General features: G+C 35.9%; 1 protein-coding gene across 3 annotated transcripts in view; it reads left to right on the top strand.

Annotated features, from left to right (window-relative positions):
• MAP2K4 (mitogen-activated protein kinase kinase 4) overlaps positions 1 to 21294 on the top strand; it is a 145711-nt gene that overhangs the window by 13645 nt on the left and 110772 nt on the right. For 2 of the 3 annotated variants that reach the window (XM_036920702.2, XM_036920703.2), the window contains one exon: positions 18846 to 18948. The exons of the other annotated variant lie outside the window; for it this stretch is intronic. In XM_036920702.2, coding sequence (XP_036776597.2) covers positions 18846 to 18948 — 103 coding nt within the window. The remainder of the gene's footprint in view (positions 1 to 18845; positions 18949 to 21294) is intronic. 3 annotated transcript variants of the gene reach the window in all.

Raw genomic sequence — 21294 nt, 5'->3', positions numbered from 1 at the left:
CTATTGGAGGTTAACAAGGTTTATTTAAATTTATATAGATGTTGAAGTTAGTTGAAAAACTATGCTTGTGTAGGATTTGCCATAAGCCTGACTAGTGTCCAGTATATGCATCACTATCTTCATGGACCATAATAAGCTGCCAATGGAAAGTCCTTCTGTTTGGAACCAGCTTTTATACTAAAGCCTAGGAATTGTAGTAGTATTACAGGTGGAGTCAAGGTGCACATATTCCCTTTATACCTCCTACTATTCCAAGAGAAATGTTGCTGATTATGTTTGATCTTTAGAGTGGTGGGAACATCAGTGACTCCTGCAAACAATTTTTGTTGCTAGAAGAAGGAAGGTTTTGAACAGCATCTGCACCTTAAAAATCATTTGGAGAAAGTTTATATGTCTTATTTCTGAATGAGGAAAAAATTAGTGATTCTTCCACACTGCAGAAAGTTTCTCTGTTCTGCCAGTTGAACTTTACTACTAGTAATTAAAGAGATATTTGACAAAACTTCTGTAGCTGAACAGATACAGGGCAGAAATTGTGTGGAAAGTTTCTAGAGAGTATTCCTAACTAAATCTCTAGTTGAGCAAAATGGTTATCAATTCAGCTTGTAAATTTAGGGTGAAGGTTTTCAAACAAGGTGCAGTGAATACTTGAATTCTCACTGCATGATTTTATGAGTGCTTTCAAAACACAGACACAAGTGTCTAGATGAGAAGATGTCCTAGAAGAAAGTGCAGCTCCCATGGTGGTGTTCATCTTCTCATCAGTTAGAATTAAGGGAACATGAATCGGAAATGAAAATCTATGTATATAAGGATATTCATTCCCCTTTATAGAGAACCTCTCAAGGTGAAATAAACAGAGGTACAAATGTAACATTTAACAAATATCTACGCACTACTAATGGTAAGAGGCACTGGGGTCTTTAAAGATAAATCTAGCGCCTGCTCTGAAGAAGCTTACGTTCTTGGAGAGACTGAGCATGTAGAGACAGACTATGTGGTAGAAATAATATCTCTTGTTTACTTTGTGCCAAACCCTCTTCTAAGCACTTAATATTAACTTCTTTAAGTCTTACAACAACCTTATGAAGTAGGTACAATAATTATTGTAGATGAGGAAACTAAAGCACAGAAAAGTAAATTTGCCAAAGTCATACAGCTAATGAGTGGCAGAACTCTGTGGCCCTGGTCTGGTCATAGGTTACATGCAATAAACCATTAGTGTTGTATTGATTCTTGAAAGAAAGCATAAGGTGTTCATAGGAATGACTTTTTGAACCATGTATCTTTTGAGGGCGCTTCATTTGCAAATGTTCATGGTATCTGGACTTCATTTATGTAATTTCTGATTTTCTGGCCCCAGTGAGTTTCATAGTGTCTAGTAAGCCTGACTGAACATTAAATGTAAGAATTCCTTCTTGTGGCTCTGAAGTTAGGGATATAAGGGATTTACCAACAGGGAAGAAATGTTTAATAAAAATACAAAATTATTCCAGCCTAGACAGATGCAGAGAATAAATTACTTTGGGTTTCTCAAATGAATTTTGTGTCTGGGAAACAGCTGCCCAAGATGGGTAAGGTGGGTCAGGAGACTTGGGAGGGAGTCAGCAAACAAGGTGACGTAGTAGTGTACCGTGTGAGGACAAATTTGTGTATAGACTCTCTTAATCATCAGGTGATGCTTTTAGCAAAAGATTTCTGTCCCTTCCACTTTCTTTTAAAGGTGGAAAAAGAACATTATTTTATTTTTAAAAACTTTTAGTGAAAGAAGTTTTCAAACATACAAAAAAATAGACTAGTAGAAGAACCCTTGCACACCCATTAAACAGCATCAATAATTAACATATGGCCATTCTTAACTTCATCTGTTTCTCCCTCCATCTGTCTCTGCTGAAATAGCTTAAAGCTAATTCTGATTATTATTTCATCCACATATATGTCAATCACATATCTTCTAAGTGATAAAGACTCTTAAGATATATAACCTCAGTACCATTATCACACTGTTAAATAAATGAAACAATATTATCAGATAGTCACTCCATGTTCAATTTTCTTCCAGTGCCTTGCAAATGTCTTATTTACAGTTGATTTGTTCAAGTTGAGATCTCAACAGGGTCCCCACATATATTTGGTTGATATGTCTCTTAAGTTTCTTTGAATCTTGTGTAGTTTCCTCATCTCTCCTTTTTTTCTTGCTATTTATTCATTGAAAAAATTGGGTCATGTATTTTGTAACATTTTTCAGATTTTGGGTTTGGCTGATTACATCCCTTACTAAGTGTTTCACATGTTCCTATTTGCCCTGTATTTCCTTTTAATTGGTAGTTAGATATATAGGCTTGATCACATAGAGATTCAGATTTTTGGTAAGGACACTTCAAAGGTGGTACTGTGTATTTCTTGTTTTATCACATCAGGAGGCATATGATTTCTGGTTGTAGCTCTTAAGATTGATCGGTGAATTTGGGTGCTGTCAGTGATGACGGTGAACAGGATAAAGTTCACCGTCAGCCTGTTTCACCTGATAGTTTTGGCCACCTTCAATGATTTTTTGTCTAAATTAATTATTTTGTTAGGGACTGGTTAACTCATATTTCCAAACATATGTGGACTATGCAGATAGTAGCTGTAGTGAGCCAAAAACCAGTTTGTGTTTGGGGAAAACATCATGAAGTGCAATGAAGAGTTAAGCATAAATCATCTCTGACTTAACTGCGCCAATGTTGAAGGATATGCATCCATATATCTATATGTATATATGTATATATCCGCACACACACGTACACACACACAAACTCTTACATGTGCTTTTCTGTACTTGGAGAGAATTAAAACTGGACATCTATCTGTTTTTCATACCTTGGAACATGAGTTTAATCATTAACCAGGGCTCTTTTTAACTTTTAAAAATCTGATCTCTTAAGATAATAAAAAACATATCAAATAGTAATTCTGGACATGTTGTGTTGAGGTTGTGGAATCCCTGGGTATGTGAGACCAGTTCTGTCAAATTAAGATCAATCCCGAAGTGGAGATCAGCTTTGTTTATTCATTTATGTTCTATGCTTAGAATGCTCAGGTCCTTCAGGGCATTCCCTTCCCAGTACTTGGGATCAGAGGTAGTCATTGGAAAGCAGTTTGATGAGATGGGAAGTAAATGAGAGTTGTCATCTGGAATGAAAACCTGATGAACTACCTGTGTTCCCATTAGCAGTTAACCTTTTCGATGATGGGTATATTCCAACAGGTGTCATCTTTCACCTTCCAGTAGGAGCGATTTCTTAGCCAGCTCTCCTTTTTTACCATTCCTGTTCAGCCACTCAACTTGTAACTAAATTATTAAAGTCTCTTCTTCATAATGTTCTAAAACTGATTTGACCTCGCACACTTTAAATAGAATAGTAAGTAAAAATAGAAATTTCAGTCAGAATACTCATGTGGGATATATTCAGGAAGTAGGTAGAATGCAACATATCCTCTTTGAATGCCATTTACTCTCTTGATTAGTACTCCTTTTTTCTAGCCTTTTCAAAACATCAGTTTATAGAATACCTTTATGGGCAACCAGTAGTACTTAATCATGTCCACTAAGGAATGCAAGTGTTACTCACATCTTAATATTTTTTAAATTGGGAGTATTATTCAGTGGGATCCTAAGAAGCTACACAGATGCTGGTGAGAGGAGAATAAGAGTGCCATAGTTACTGCTTATGCATATGCACTATTAGCTTCGTGTACAAGGTGCTTGTTCATTTTCCCCCTCTGTTATTTGCTTTGGTAGTAATAGGGTTGGATTTAATTAAATTTGGATTGTGAATTATTACTTAAAATTTCTTTAAGAAGGTATATAATGTCATGCAGCACCGAGGTGGGAGAGTCAGATGGGTGTACAAAAGATTGTCACATGTTGTGCAAGTCAAGGCTGTTAAAAATGCCAAATATCTTAAAGCTGGGATATGGCTGACTAATTCATGGATCATGAAGTTCTATCAGCATTTCCTTAGTTAAAACTTCTGGCTTCCTTGTACACAGAACCTACTTCTAGTTACATGTATTTTGATTAATGAGAAAAAAAAATGAAAAAAAAACTTGAGTGTGGGTTATTCATTTATTCAAGAAATATTTGAGTTCCTCTGATAATGTCAGGTGCTGTTCTGAAAAGTACTGAGTCATGGGAGTGCTATATCTAATTTCCAGTGGTCAAAAGTTGTCCAGATGAATATTTAGGTTCAGAAGGTGAAGAATACTTATGTTCAAATGTTGCTGTGTTCCTGAAATAGGCTAAGTAGGTAAATGTAGTATGTTGTTGAAGATTAGCTGAAGTTTATTAGTGTGATATTATTTGCCCCTTATCAGCAGTTATTATTACTAAGCTGTTGATGGTGATTTAGAATTGGGGAAATCATCTTTGAAAGTAAAGCTTTCCTTTGGCTTTAGAAAGTGTAAGCTACTGAAAAAGCTTACATTCCACTGCCTCACAGCAGCGAGCAGCTCACATGTTTGTTTTGAGTACACATTGTCTGCAACCATGAATACAAATGGTCACATGGTCAGTAAAATTTAGCCTTATTGTTATTTAGGTACTATTTAGTGGTAAAAGGTTACCTGAAGGCTTTTCAAATGATCTTAATTGACTTAGGATATATGCAAAATTATGTATAGGAACAAAATTGATTGCTATTGCCTATCTGGATTCCTAAGGACTTACAGTGAAAAGCAGAGTCATCACAGGTAAAGTTCATGTAGTGATGTGAATTTTTTTGCTTTGGGGTAAGGTAATTCGGGGGCAATGGGTAAGGCAGTCAGGTGTTGCCCTGGAGAGCAAGAGAAGTCAGCTTGGGATAGAAAGTTAACTGTGAGCCAAATAAAAGGGAAAAAGAAGTGAATTAAGACTCTCTACCTGGTTTTCCTGAGCTAACATAATGTGGTCATGTATGTTCATTCTTTGCTCTAAGAAGACCAATCAGAGTCTGTCTGCTGGGTATTTGAAGGATTCCTGGCTTGATAATCCTCGATAATATTTTATGTCATTAGTTTATAAATTGGCTGTTGATATGTGATAAAGAAAAATATATTCATAAACCATATCTTGCCACTTTATCTCTAGTAGAATAGAGATGAATCACCCTTTGTTAGGCATGGTTATAGATTTGGATAGTACAAAAAAAAGTGTTAATGGAAATAAAAGATTTATTTCTTGAAACTGACCTCATGGCTTTTAGGAAATCTTAATATTTCTCACTTTGCAATGTTTCCAATTTTGACTCTGAGGTGTTTCTGACACCAACCACTTCTCCAAATCCCTTAATCCAATTGAGTTTCCAACAATTCAGTTCAATTCTGACACTTTCTACCCAAAGTTAGCATCAGTAAGTTAAAGGGTTTAGCACCACAAAACTGTCTGCACTTAAGATCTAGCCACAGAGGGGTCCCCATGCTCCTGCATGTCTGCTTGCCTGACTACAAATTAGAGGGTTCCCTTGACCCGCATCCCCACCCTGCAATTCAATTATTTGATAGAGTGGCTCACAGAACTCAGGAAAACACTTATATTCTCCGCTTAAAGGTGCACCTCAGCCAAATGGAAGAGGTGCATAGGGCAAGGTATGGAGAGAGGTGATGCAGAGCTTCCCTGCCTTCTCTGGGCTTGTCATCTTCCTGGTTCTTCCTAGAACCAGGAAGCTCCCTGAACTTGAGTTGCTTAGGGGCTTTTATAGAGGTTTCATTATATAGTCACAGTTGATTCCATCACTGCCATTGGTGATTGAACTCAGTCTTCAGCCCCTCCACCCTTCATGGAGGTTAGGATGTGGGGCTGAAAGTTGTAACCCTCTAATCACTTGCTTGGTTTTTCTGCAGACCAGCCCTCATCCTGAAGTTATGTATGTCCTCCCACTTCCCAGTCACTCTATTAGCATGAACTCTGGTCTAGTTTAAAGGGGCTTATTATGAATAACAAAACACACTCCTGTCACTTAGAAAATTCCAAGGGTTGTAAGAACTTTGTGCCTGGAATATATATTTATATAATAAATATATGTTATATATAATATATATATAATTTTTTTCCTTCACTCATGTGACCCATTCACCCATCTCCTTCCACTGTGGCAGCCACCAGTCTACTCTGTGAGTCTATTTCTCATTTTTTTGTTTGTTTATTTTGTTGGTTAAATTCCACATGTAAGTGAAATCATATGGTTTTTGTCTTTCTCTGACTGACTTACTTCACTTAGCATAATTAACTCTAGGCCCTTTCATGTTGTTGCAAATGGCCAAGATTTCATTCTTTCTTATGGTTAAACAATAGTTCATTGTATATATGTACCATAGTGTCTTTATTCATTCATCTATTGATGAACACTTAAGTTGCTTCCATATCTTGACCATTGTAAATAATGCTTGTGGTAAACATTGACATAAATGTATCTTTTCAAATTAGTGATTCTGTTTTCTTCAGGTAAATTTCCAGAAATGGAATTACTGGGTTTTTTGGAATTTCTATTTTTAGATTTTTGAGAAACCTCCATACTGCTTTCTGTAGTGGCTGCATCATTTTACATTTCTACCTGCAAGTGTATGAGGTTCCTTCCCTTTTTTCCACGTCCTCACAAACACTTGTTATTCCTTACCTTTTTGATACTAGCCATTCTGACTGGTGTGAAGTGATATTTCATTGTGATTTTGATTTACATTTCCCTGATGGTTAGTGATGTTAAACATCTTTTCATGTGCCCATTGGCCATCTGTATGTCATCTTTGGAAAAATGTCTATTCAGGCTCTCTGCCCATTTTTAAATTGGATTATTTATTTTTTGGGTGTTGAGTTGTATGAGTTCTTTATATATTTTAAATGTTAGCCCCTTATCAGGTATCATTTGGAAATGCCTTCTCTTACTGTTTTGTAGATAGTTTCCTTTGCTGTGTAAAAGCTTTGTAGTTTGATAGTCCCATTTGTTTGTTTTTGCTTTTGTTTTCCTTGCCTTGGGGGGACAGACATATCCAGAGAAAAATTACTAATGCTGATGTTCAAGAGTTTACTGCCTATGTTTTATTCCCGGAATTTTATGGTTTCAGGTATTATATTTAGATCTTCAATTCATTTCAAGTTTACTTTTGTATGTGGTGTAAGACTGATCCAGTTTCATTCTTTTCTACGTTGCTCTCCAGTTTTCCCAGCACTATTTATTGGATACTGTCTTTTCCCCATTGTATGTCCTTGCCTCTTTTGTCATTAGGCAATACTTTGTCATTAGATTAACTGGTCATGTAAGTGTGGGCTTATTTTTGGGCTCTCTATTCTGTTCCATTGATCTGTGTGTCTGTTTTTGCCAGTACTATACTATTTTGATTCCTGTAGCTTTATAGTATAGTTTGAAATCAGAGCATGATGTGATACCTCCAGCTTTGTTCCTCTTTCTCAAAATTGCTTTTGTTATTGATGGTATTTTGTAGCTTCATACAAATTTTAGTATTATTTGTTCTCTTTCTGTATAAAATGCCATTGGTATTTTGATAGGGATTGCATCAAATCTGTAGATCACTTTGGATAGTATGGCCATTTAATGATATTAATTCTTCCTGTTCTTGATCATGGGTATACATTAATTTCAGCATTGTCTTACAGTTTTCAGAGTACAGATCTTTCACCTCCTTGGTTAGATTTATTCCTAGGTATTTTATTCTTTTTGATGCAGTTGTAAATGGGATTATTTTCTTAATTTTTCTTTCTGCTAATTCATTATTTTTATAAAACAAAAAACCAATCTGTATATTGATTTTGTGCCCTGTAACTTTACTGAATTCATTTATTCTATTTTTTTTGGTGGAGTCTTGAGGGTTTTATATATATAGAAAATATATGTCTATAAATAGTGACAATTTTACTTCCTTACCAACTTGGGTGTCTTTTATTTTTTTCTCTTGTCTGATTGCCATGGCTAGGACTTCCAGTACTATGTTGAATAAAAATGGTGAGAATGGGCTTCCTTGTCTTGTTCCTGATATTAGAGGAAAAGCTTTTAGCTTTTCACCATTGAGTATGTTAGCTGTGGGTTTGTTGTATATGGCCTATATTATGTTGAAATATATTCCCTCTGTACTCACTTTGTTGAGAATTTTTATCATGATTGGGGGTTGAATTGTGTCAGATGCTTTTTCAGCATCTATGGAGATGAGCATACGGTTTTTATCCTTCTTTTCATTAATGTGGTATAACACATTGATTGATTTGTGGATATTGAACCATCCTTTCATTTCTGGAATAAATCTCACTTGGTCATGGTGAATGATCCTTTTAATGTATTTTTGAATTTGGTTTGCTAATGTTTTGTTGAGGATTTTTGTATCTATGTTTATCAGGGATATTGGTCTCTAATTTTCTTTTCCCTTTTTTTTGTCATGTCTTTGATTTGGCATCAGCGTGCTGCTGGCCTCATAGAATGAATTTGGAAACTTTCCTTCCTTTTCAATATTTTGGATAGCTTGACAATGATAGGTATTAACTCTTTAAATGTTTAGTAGCGTTCTCCTGTGAAGTGATCTGGTTCTGGACTTCTATTTGTTGGGAGTTTTTTAATTACCAATTCAATTTCATTATTAGTAATTGTTCTGTTCAGATATTCTATTTCTTCTTGGTTCAGTCTTGGAATATTGCATGTTTCTTGAAACATGTTCATTTCTTCTATGTTGTCCAATTTGTTGACACACAATTTTTCATAAATAATCTTTCATGATCATTTGTATTTCTGTGGTATCAGTTGTAACTTCATTTCTGATTTCCCTGACTCCTTTCTTTTTTTCTTGATGAGTCTAGCTAACAGTTTCTTTTCAGAGAACCAGCTCTTTTTTTCATGGATCTTTTCTAGTATTTTTTTAGTTTTGATTTCATTTTTTTTTCCATTCTGATCTTTATTATTTTTCCTTCTACCAATTTTGGGCTTTGTTCTTCTTTTCCTAGTTTTTTAGGTGTAGGGTTAGATTTTTTGAGATATTTTCTATTTCCTGAGGTAGGCCTTTTATTAAGTTTCCCTCTTAGAACTGCTTTTGCTGTGTCTCAAATATTTTGAACTGTTGTGTTTCTATTTTCATTATTCTCCAAGTATTTTTTGATTCTCTCTGTGGTTTCTTTATTGATTTATAGATTGTTTAGTAGCATGCTGCATATAGTTTTCATTATATCACAGACACTGTCTGTAGCAAAATTATCTTGTTCACTGTGAAGTAAACTCACATCTTTAAATCTGCAAGGTTTCTAGAAGGGCTGATCTACAGTTACCTGGAAAGAAAAGTGGGTACCCAATATTATTTTGGCCAGTGATTGGTGATTTCTGTTGTATAAAGTAGCAACATGTCTTATCTTCTAGGACCAAAGTTGGCAGGGCTGGTGGGGGTACCTTCACTATGATGCTAATAAATTAAACTGTCTTTATCTTAAAGCTTTTATCCTAGTCTACTTGCTATTGAAGTTCATGTAGAATGAGTCTAGAAGAGTCAGTTATTTATCACTGGTTGGGAATCCTTATTGGTATTTTGGGAAGATACAGGAAGAAATTAATGGCTGACAAAAAATGTGGCTTTATTGTGTGGTTATTAATATTATTCAAAGTAAACTGTTCAAGGAGAAGTCATATCTGTTTTCTTGTAGCTCCTCAATTTAGATGCTGCTGTGAGCATTACCTGTCAGCTGAAATCTTTATTTCCTTAGCCTGTGGCGTGGAACCACTTTTTAGAGCTCTAGTCAGTGGCTTTTACCCAAGAACAAACTTGTTTTTCTTTCATTGTGTTCTACAGGTGTTCTTTTCTTCACATGATGGCATATATAAAAAGATTTGAAGCTTTGATTGAAAAAATACTGATTAGAAAATATGGTTAATGTGCTTATGGCATTTATGGTTGGTGAAAGGTTAAAATGGTGATAAGATATTGTGGAGTTTATCAAAGAAGGAAAAATAAATGTGACTTAAGACCAGTGGGCACTCTGGTTCCTTGTTAGAGTTCAAGCAAGCTATTTCTGAGAATCTCTGCTGTGTGATACATACCTCTCTCTTGACAGTGGGGTGGGCTGGAAGCCACTCTAATGGGCTCTGGGCTATTGATGGAAACCTGAATAAGGCTTGTGTCTTTTAGTGACACGGTTTCTAGGTTTGCATATTATGTGCTTGTCCCACTAGGAGGATGGGTACAGAAAAGTAAGCATCAGTTTGTGGGTGGTTTTCTAGAAATCCTAATAACTTGCTATTGCTGCATGGTGAGACAGTAACTTAAAACTTTGGAGAGCTGATGAGGAGCTTAATTATATGTTGATGGGTCTGATTGGAAGGCAGGTGTCACTGTATGGCCTACGTATCACAGAAGAAGGGATAACTTTGACCAGTTCGCATAGAAAGTTTTGTTGGAGCTGATCAACATGGCATTTGTTATTTTGAAAGGAAGTGGCTTCAGCTGGGGCCGTGTAGTTCAGACAGGGGTATTTTCTTTTTGCTCCTCCATGAGCCTGGGGACCTCATAAGAGACCTGGGGACCGTGAAGATCCAAAGCCATGATTTTGCTCAACCGAATGTTTGATTCCATTTACATGGCAGTGTGGAGAAACATCTCAAGTTCCACTTATTTCAATAAAACCTTGACATTTGTGCTGTGTTGCTAAATCCCAGTAGGGTCTTCCTGAGTTAGCCAGCTGCCTGGGTATTTCTAAGGGGTTTGGACTAGTCAGGGCTTGCCCAGTTTAGTCTGAGAAATTATATTTGGTTGCTCATAATAGACTTCTGGGTCAGAGTCTGATCAAAAGTGATGATATTGTTGGCTTTAATTAAGTGCTAGCTCAAAGGTGTGGCTACCTATAGGAACCTATGATAATGACATTGTGCCTAATTGAGGTAAAATTACTGGTGATCATAGAGGGGCTCATATAATCAACATCAGAGTTGATGGTTAGCTGAATCAGAGAATGAAGACTCAATTATGAGTCTCTGTTCATAGGTTTGGAAGGATTTTAGGACATATTGTGAGTTTCATTCCATGAAACTTGATAAACTCTTTCTTTTCCTGTGGTAGAAAATGAGTTTTAATTTTGTTTTTCCTTGTTGGATAATCAACTTGGGAGCATGTTTTGGGCTTTTAAAGCCTTCAGCCTTTCTCCTGAAGACTTGTTGACCAAAGAAGGGCCTCATAGTAAAATAATGTGTACAAAAGTGAGATATTTTGCCTTTGTCTGGAGTTCTAAGAATCTGCTAGAATTTTTCATACCTTTGTGTCAGAGCAGTATGCCTTCAGGGACTGAAAAAGGAATAACAGAATCCTTGATATTCCAGGTTAAAAAAAGAATCTTTCTACCCAACGAGAGGACTGAGTCATCTGCCAAAGGTTGGGAATGCTGAGAGTGAATTATTTCATTTCTTTCTTTGGCAACACAGCCTCTGAGGCCCAAGCTTGTGAAATGAGGGAAATGTTTAACATTAGGAAGCATTGTTGTTAGTGATCTTCCACCCTAGTTCAGGACCTTGCCATCATAAACCTAGATAAAGTTCATAATAAAAGCTGGGGAAAAAAGCTTGAGTGATGATGTGGTGTTATACATAGTAACCTTTACTCATACCAACGCCCCTCTGAGGAAGGTAATATTAATCCCATTTGGCAGGAATGGGACTGAGGCAGAGAGTTGGCATCACTTGCCCAAGAGTTTATGGCTAATAAGTAGCAGAGCTGAGTTTCAGAAGTAGGCTGGCTCTACCACTCCATATTGGTTTTTCCAGTTTGTCTGATGGAGCACACCTGGGCTGCTGGATTTGGATAGGAATAGGGATTTTGATGGGATAGTAGTTTAAACAAATCAGTAAAGCAAGCTGAATTTCCGTGTTCATGTATTTTGTTGATTAATTTTGTTAAAGGCTTTCTAGTTATTTTTCTCTCTTTTAGCAAATTTAATAATTAACTTCCCAGTAGGTTTTAATACTTACAATTAATAGCATAGTAGTTGCCATTTTTTTCATAGTTACTGTTTGCTAGCCATCACATTTTTAAGGTGTTTTAGTCCTCACCACAGCAGTGCTTCCGGGTAAGCTGCTGTTCTTATCTTGGTTTTACAAATGTGTAAATTACTAGACTACAGAAATATCCCCGTTTATATTTACCAGTATTTCGGTGGAGATCCATTTAGCATCTAGCAAAAGTAATTTTCTTCCCTATACCTACCTGGTAGCTTCCTCCTACCACATTCTTTTTTAATTTTGGTAGAATGCCAAAAAAAAACAGTCCATGTGGATAGGTCAGCCACATTATCTATCTTTTTGTCTCCACTGCCTGGCACAGTAGTCTTTGTATAATTATGATATTTCTGCACCTGTGACTATGTAACTTACTACGTCAGACTTCCCCCAAATCCATCTTACACACAGAAGTGTTGAAATGTGCTAAAAGGGCTATTGGTATATTTACTTGGCTTATTAAACAAACTCAGAACAGTCCAGTTTCCAAAATGCTTAGCTGCATGGATGAATAACAGTGTTTTTTTAATTGATGGAGTTCAAAGTTCTAAGTGAGATTCTATGAATTTTTGGAAATGAATGGAGTCAGAGGGGCAACATAGTATTAGGTGGCAGTAGCTGATTTATTATTTGGAATGTCTGATCTGACAAGTCTGGGATCAATCAAAATGACAGAGTTGCCCATTTCTTCTAGTTTCAAGTCTAACATCTTTCCTTTTATTTTCTTGAGTTTATGAACTAAGGGCTTCTTTGCTGTAGTAGTAGTTGAGACAGAAAAGGGAATGGAAGTAAGTTCTTGCTTACTCCTTTATTTCCTCATTTCTGAAATTGTTTGAATATAATGTATGGTTGGAATTGTGTGTTCCTCATTTAATGACCAGTGATTACACATAATTAAAAAAGAGTTATTCTGTTTGCTCTGTTTGAAAAATGAGGTGTTAAGAATTAGAGCCAAGGGAGAAATGAGAATTAAAGTCAGTCCTTTCCTCCCATCCCAGTTCACCAACATTCTCGAAGGTAATACAGATTCTCATTTTCCTTGTTTCTGTGTAATTCCTTGTGGTGGCAGTGGCTGTTCATGAAGAGGGACTGATTCTGATTGCTGTTTGCTTATTCCTACCTAGCTCCTTTGGCCTATAGTAGTAGTGGCTTAAAAGACCAACTGTTAGTTTTCATGATTCTATTTACTAGTGTGGTGGTAGTTCTTTTGGTCTCCCCTGAGCTCAGTCATGTGTCTGCATTCAGCTAGTAGGTCTTTTGGGGTGGACTAAGCTCAGCTGGGACGTTTAGGGCTTCTGGACATCTAGCTCCATGGGGTCTTCCATCATCAAGGAAGCTAGACTGAACTGCTTTATGTTTAGACTTAGTAACTTCCCTGAGGAGGGGAAGTGAAAGCTGCAAGCCTCATAAGGCTTAGCTTTGGAAATCAAAAGCATCCTTTCTGCTTTTTTACCTGAGCACAGTGAGTCCCAAGGGCAGCCTGGATGCAGGAGGTAGGGAAGTAGACTTCACTATTGATGGGAGAAGCAGCAAAGTCACATTGTAAAGAGGTATGGACAGAGGGAGTTATGATTCATTGGTGGCTGTAACAATTTACCACATAACTCACAGTGATTCTTCAGTATGATATCAAAAAAGCCATCCTCTAGAGGCAGCTATTACAGGTCCTTCAATGATCTTAATTGCCATCAACAATAACATTGCTATAACAAGTTTAAATTTGGTGAAATCACTGGTGTTGAAGATATGTAGACTGACAAAAACATTTTAGAGATGGTCTCCATTCTTACAGGTTGGGTGGGAGGATTCTGGTTCTCTTATTATGACCATAAGGGTAACATACTTGCTTTCCTAGGATACAGTAAAAGAAAATAAGTCTGCTAGGTTGTGTGAGAGGGTACTGCAATGTTGATAAAAAGCAGTCTAATAATTTTAATTCAAGAAATATGTGTTGAACTGCTATTTTGTTTTAGTTACTTATTACAGGTGATTTTCAGGGTTCAAAGATCACTTGATAGTTAAATGTTTAGAACAGAAAATTGCTCCCAATTTGATGATGGGCATAGGCTTTAGATGGATGGGAGAGGGTGACAGAATGGATCGACTAATAAACCCAGTATCTCTCTGAGGACAGACTGCATTTGATGATTTTGGAAACTGTAAATAATGCAGCATATAATGAATAAATAATGAGGAATTGGCATCTTTTTTATGATTATGGAAGGTGAAGGAGAAATGCTTTTGGTAACCTAGGTTGCAGAGGGTGGTCGGTCATGTTCCATATTTGAGGAGTGGACTCTCAACTGCCCTTCATGGGACTTTGGCCAAGGTTGAACTCAACTATTGGGTCATCTTAGCTGATTTGTGGAAAGTGATGTTGAAGGTTTATGTTGCTTGAGAAGTTACAAGAGGAAGAATATTTGGGGCTGTTCCCCATCTTGATTAAAGACAAGGCTGAAAGATGTCTTCCTTCCAGCTTCAATATTCTGTGAGTTACTCTGTGATCAGAATTAGGGAAAAAGATATTCATAGGCCTTAGTGAGAATGGATGTGTTTGGACAAATCCTTGTTCTTCAGAATGTAGTTGAATATTATTGAAAATCCCAGAAAATGACAGAGGCCTGTCTAGGTGGTTTGGCAGCCACAGGCCCCACTTAGCCACTCTGAGGACTGAGGGGGTCAATCTCTCTGCACCACCCTTGAAATTCTGGTTTCAAAGCTCTTCCTAAAAAGAATACCTGGTACTATTTAAACAACCCATTCCATGTCATCTGCATACAATTTAATTCCTAAGCAGGGGAATTGTCATTTTCCCATCGTGTTGAACAAATGTCTTCGTTTTCTATATACGCTGTGGATTATCATTTTCTCAGTGTATTGAGCAAGCATCCTTATTTTCTGTGTAAGCTGTGACATGGAAAAAGGTAGGCAGTGTTGCCCTAAAAGATATAGTAGTGCTTTGGGAGTGTGATGGGATGAGGTCAGGTACTGTTTTCCCTATCAGTTAGTGTTGTTCGTTGCAAACAACAGAAATTTATTCTAGCTAATTTAACTTGCATCGGATGTCTGGGGCTGTCCATGTCAGGAGTGTCTGGGGCTGTCCATGTCAGATTTACTCCCAGATCAATAAACATTTGAAAGCATTTTGTATATCAGGCAGTGAGCTTAGGTTTTAAGAATACAAAGGCAGCCTTCTCTCAGGAAACTCCTTTCATATAAATAATTTAAGATGTTTGATCACACCTGGTTTCTATCCTGCTGTAGATAAAGGGGAAGCTCTTTTTATGTCGGTTGACTAGTTAGGAATTGATTATTTGGTGACAGTCTCACCAAATGGGGAATTATGGTCAAATTTATAATCTTTCTGGATCATTTACTTTAAACACTGTTGTACAAATAATTTAATCCCTGTTAGCTTAGAAAAATCTCTACAGGCCATTTATAATATTATTTTCTTATGTTCTTTTCTCCTTGTAGATGTCACAGGCTTAAAAAAAAACAACCGATATTGATCTGATGTCTAATTTTAGTTTTGTCATTAAAAATATCTGAATACATGGTGACAGGTTGCCTTTAGGGTTTAGTTTCTTGGGGCCCTTGAGAAAGAGAAATAAAGATGAGAAGGGCCAGCCCTAATAGAGGTTCTTGCTTAGAGAAAGTGAAAGGGAGAGGAAGAGGTGCCCTTCCTGCCCCCCAAAAAAGCTCATAGTTACAGATAGCCAGAACTAGCCTCTTTAAAGTATTGCCAAAACTGCCTCTTTCTTCCTTTCCCCAAATCTCTCCTTTGATTGACTTTCTGGGATGTTCCTTCTTCTTTTCAAGACTGCCTTGTGAGTTCATCTTAAAACTGATCTCATCACTGGGAGAGCTGGGGAACACTACTGAGAAGAAGCCAGTAACTTGATCATACCCTAGACCCCAGTTTAGGCTCTGAGTCATCTCTGCTTAGAGAGGCTTTGAACATTTAAGAAATTATTTAATATATTTTGTTAGTGAAATATCAGAATATATACTTAGTTTTCAAGATAGTTATGGGTATTTCTGAAGTGTAGAGTGTGTTTAAAACTAATTTATGTACGTTAAAGGCACTTTCTGCTACACTTGTGTGCTTGTTCATTTGTGCAGTAAATATCCTTTAAAGACCCCAATTTATTTTTGTTTAAATATGAGTGTAGTACTGAAAAAGAATCTCTGTGTATGTATGTGTGTCTATTATGTGTGTTTATTTTCAAGAAAACAGTTTGAGTAAGTTTTAATTGTAGTGATATGTTTTATTTGCAAAGGTTAACTACTGTCCCCTCAAATTGGGCTTTTGAAGAAATGGCTAGTTTTGGTGTTTTTCTTTGGGTAGTTTTCACAATGATTCTTTGTTTTGTTACTGTTCTGCATTTTATCTCAAGTCTTTTATCAATTTTGCATCATATAGAGATCATGATGGTTTCAGATATAGCACATTACAGACAGTGTTCAGCTTTTGACTTGGGGTTTCTGGGCATTGAGCTCATTCAAATTTATGGTAGCAAAAGTCCTTAACTTAATCTTATTCCAGAAATTTTGTCATATAAAGTAACATTCATAGATTTCAGAGAGTAGGACCTGGTTATCTTTGGGGGCCACCAGTCAGTCTACTACAGTCTGCCTTCTAGCCCTCAAATATTCATATCTGCCCCATGTGCAAGATACATTAACCCTACTCCAACATTATCCAAAGTCTTAACTCATGACAGTGTCAGCTCAAATCCAGATCTCATCTAGACATCATCAGCTCAACAGGCCCCAATTTTTTCATCAGAACCATGTAAGTCAGGTATGGGTGAGACTCTGAGTATGATCCATTGTGACAAAATTCCTCTCTAGAAGACAAGTTATGTGCTTCCAAAATACAGTGGTGGGTCAGGCATTGGATAGTAGTTACAGAGATTCCCATTCAAAAAGGAGAAAACTGAAGGAAGAAGGGAGTCAGTAGTCCCAAGCAATTTGAAATCCCAGAAGGACAAATTCCATCAAGTTTCGAGGCCTGGGAATAATCCTTTGCCTTTAAATATTTCCAAAAGACAAATTTCCAGGAAGTTAAAGAGTATATATTCATTAAAGAATTTTCTTACACATTGCTGAACCTCTCATGAGAGAAGTTGTATCAGTTTCCTTGTCCACCAGTAGTGTGTTGCACTGGAGATTCTTTTACCTGGTCACTCTGATCAACACGTTATCATAAAAAAAAAAGTTATATGTATAAAATAAAGCCTCTAAACTTTGCCAATTTCACATGAACAAAAGTTCTAAGTGCCTTTCAAAGTTTTTCTCTCAGTTTTCCTTTACTATTCATACCCTTGCCAGTTTTCCTATTTTTCCTAATTTGTGTAATGTCTTTATATATTCAGAATTTCCTATCTTGTATTGCAAGGATTTTCCCAGGTTTTCCTTTTTATTTTTATTTTTATTATTTTTTTGTAATATACACAGTTTGCTTTTCAATACAGCGAATTTGCTAATTTTCATAGAGTTCCTTTTTGAGTATCCTTCCTCTACTTGCTGTCAAATAAAAATTATTTTACAATAAATGTTTGATACACCTGAGAAGGCAAATTATGTGGAAAAGTCATGCTGTACTATGCTTATTTCTGAAAATGATGTGTGTAGTTGTCTTGGGAATTCACATTATCCTTTGGAAAGGCCCATCCCTGCAAGTTGAGCCCAGAGCCACGGCCAGGAACTATGTGCTCACGGTCCTGTCCAGCTGGTGTGGCACACCTGAACCTTCAGGTCTTTCAGCATGAGGCTGAGCAAGTTGAGCCCTCTAGTACTTCTTCTGAATCTACTGAGGTGGGAAAGTGTCTGAATTGTAGCGATGTTATTTGCTAAGGTAGATACATGTATAATAAACTGTGAAGAGTAAATGGTGGGAAAAGTATCCTAACATGGACATGAAACCAAGATGTGCTACAAATGCTTAGAAACCCAGCTAGCTGTGTGACAATGTTTCCACATAGTAGAGCCCTGAAAAAGTAATTTTGTAAGATTTACTGACATAGAAAGAAATGTCAGTAAGGAAAATAGTGTAACAGTATTGTGGTCTGACTTTATTTGTAGAGAAAAAAATGATATCTTTGTATAGAAAATAGTCTGCAATAGATGATGGTTATTTAGGGTAATTGAACTTAATCAGTGTATGTAAAGTTTTTAAAAAACCCTATATATTTTTATAGGTGTATATGTAATATTTTATATATTTTTGTTGATCTTTTCTGAATTTTCTGGCTTCTCTATAATGAGGATGTTTTATTTCTATACTATAAAGCATTTACAAACTTCCCCCTCTCCACCCCAAAGAAATTGTTTCACATAAATGATTATTTGAAGTACCTGTGTTACTAACTGGAAGTTGACTGTTCCACGCTGTTTCTTAACCCCTTAATGGTGCAGAATACTTCGGATTCTTCAGTCAGTTGTTGATTCTGCATGTAAGGGAAAATGATTTTTACTAAGGCATTAAAGTGTAACACTGGAAAGGTGGTACCATTTTAGGATTTTTCAATGTAACTGCTTAGATAAATGATTTTCACAGTGGTTTTTTCTTTGCAAAACTGTTAGCATCTCTGAACGACATAGACTTGAAGCACTGAGCATTGGTTTCTGTTGTGTTGGACCATAATGACTGATTTGTGGTTAGCCAAAACTTTAGATCATTTTCATTTACTTTTTCTTAATTCTGAGAAATTCTTTGTTGCTTTCAAAATATTGTATTAACCATATGTTAAAGCAAATTTTTCTGTCTTTTCATGTGAATTTCTTATTCCCTCAGAATAGTACCTGTTTTATAGTACTTGAAACTTTTACTTTTTATTTGTCATTTCTTAGGTAAACGCAAAGCACTGAAGTTGAATTTTGCAAATCCACCTTTCAAATCTACAGCAAGGTTTACTCTGAATCCCAATCCTACAGGAGTTCAAAACCCACACATGTGAGTATTTCTGGTAACAAATAAAAGGCTCAACTCAAGCAAAAATTTTAAAGTTAATTGTATTTCATGAATTTTTTCAAGTCGAGGGGTTGGTATTTCCATTATCTTATGAGCCATTTGAAATATTACCATTTGAACTAACATAGAAAGCTAGTGACTCTGTAGTCTGAAGTAGGTGAACACAATTTTCTAAAGTTTACTTGAAGGCAAAAAGGAACTGAAGGTCCAAATACATTTATAACTTTTAATTTCTTTCTTAGTGAACTCTCTGACAGTGATATTGTTTATACCTTTCCTTCTGGATTTCCAGTTTTCCAAGTTTTCAATAATTCCTTAATTTATGTTCAAATCTTATTTAAGGGAAATAAGTCGAAATAAGTGGTATTAGGAAACTTAACTCTTCCCTGTAGATCAACACAAATCATTCCCACTTACCAGGTGGCAAAATAGAGGCCCAACTTAATATACTAAATTCATCTAAGATTTTTATGTCACAGTAAATTGAAAGAATGTGTACATCTCAGTATACAGGTGTCAGTGATTAAAAAAAATTATTCCTTTAATATTTTTTATTAAAAAGTAGAAATGATATTGTAGCATCTCACTGAAAGTGTTAAAAATATCTGCTAGTTAATTTAAAATAATACCTTCAAATAGTATTTTATATAAACATTTGATTGAATCAAAGTGAAGCGATGTATTGAACAATAACTTCTTCCCCCTCAAAACCTATCATGAACATGAAGGATCAGAGCAGTGGCCTTACATTTATACACATGTCCATAAAAATAATTTTCACTTAGTTCTAGTATTAAGAACTATAAAACAAGTGGTGGAAGGTAAGGTTAAAACAGCTGTCGGAATACATTATCTTATAGTTTTCAATAATTCCTTGATTTATATCCAAACCTCATTAGATTGCAAATAATTTATTCTTTCCAAAGAGGCACATTTATCACTGTTTTCTTTTGATGTTTGGTATGCATTGTATTAGTAAATAGTAACAAACTGGTAGAAGGTAGAGTGTCTTGCAATAGGAATACTGAAACATTTTGTTATTTTTAAAACAGCAGTGTCTAGAAGGGAGCACTGTGTATGTGTGTGTATGTGTTTTTAAGGTTTCACTTACAACTTTATAGGGAATGAAAGATATTTTAAATGAAAACTGGAGTAATGGTTTATTTGACTGGGAATGGTATTTATAAATTTTATTAGACTGGTACTCATAATGAGATTTCTTGGCAGAGTTTGGCCTAGAATACCAGCCTATTTAACCATTGAAACATTAAGTGGGGGGCTGCACTGCAGAAGGAAACTCTTAGTCCTTAATTAGGCAGAGCTCTGGCTGTAAGGAAACACCCTTAAAGGAACCTCTTCCTCATTCCCTAGAATTTCTGGCAAAAGCTAGTGCAAAACTGTTCCTTGAACATAGTCCATTTCTTTTATCTTGGATGCTAGCTGAACCACATTATTTGAAGTCTCAGAAAAAAAGGATATGTAGTTATTGCCAAGCTTAACAGATACTTCTTTTTCTTTGTTTTTTAAAGCTTTACTTAGACTAAGAAAGAGAAACCTAACTTAGGTTTAGAACTGGAAAAATACGTATTTGTATTCCCTTCCCTTAAGAATTTCTTCATGTATAGGGAATTCATACACAACATATTTTTTTTTCCCCTAACAGCACACAGGGAAATAAAAGCTGTTCTCCAAAATTTGAGTCAATCAGGTTTTCTTTCTCAAAACAAAAAAACAAAAAACCCTGCTACTTTATTGTAATCCTATAGCCAGTTAGGTTTCTTATCCTTTGTCTCTTCCCAGCAGGTGTTTGAGAGGACATGGTAAAAAGAATTTTTATTTTATGATAGATTCTTTAGAATTTGATTCTGGTATATAAAAATTTTAGACTCAGACTTTGAATTTTGTTATTATATTGATCTTTGGATCAGGAATAGGCAACTGCTAGTATTGGAAACTGGTCAAGGACAGTTTCACTACCTGGGGCAGCATATCTTCTCTAGCTCGCCACACTCTTTCAATGAGGCATCTTCCTCTTTCTTTTGTGTTCTTCCTCTGAGTTGTATACTATCAGACACTAAACACCACTGTTCATTACTATTTAGATTAAGTAGTTTGCAACTAGAAAATACAATAATTGGGGGGGTTTGAAAAGGATATGCCTGTGCCATTTTTATGTGTTTTCTCCTACAGTTCCCTTGAACTCAGTTTTCCATGTTACAGATAAATGTATAGAACTTTTTCATGAATTTAGGTTAAAGATGAAATACAAGCAACTAATGAAGCTTAAGATATGTCCCAGGAACTAGTTTTAGATCCATCTGGCATTCT

Source organism: Manis pentadactyla, chromosome 4, assembly GCF_030020395.1.
Source record: "Manis pentadactyla isolate mManPen7 chromosome 4, mManPen7.hap1, whole genome shotgun sequence".
Taxonomy (NCBI): domain Eukaryota; kingdom Metazoa; phylum Chordata; class Mammalia; order Pholidota; family Manidae; genus Manis; species Manis pentadactyla.
Note: the sequence above shows the minus strand (reverse complement) of the source record. Positions and strands in the feature narration are given on the sequence as shown.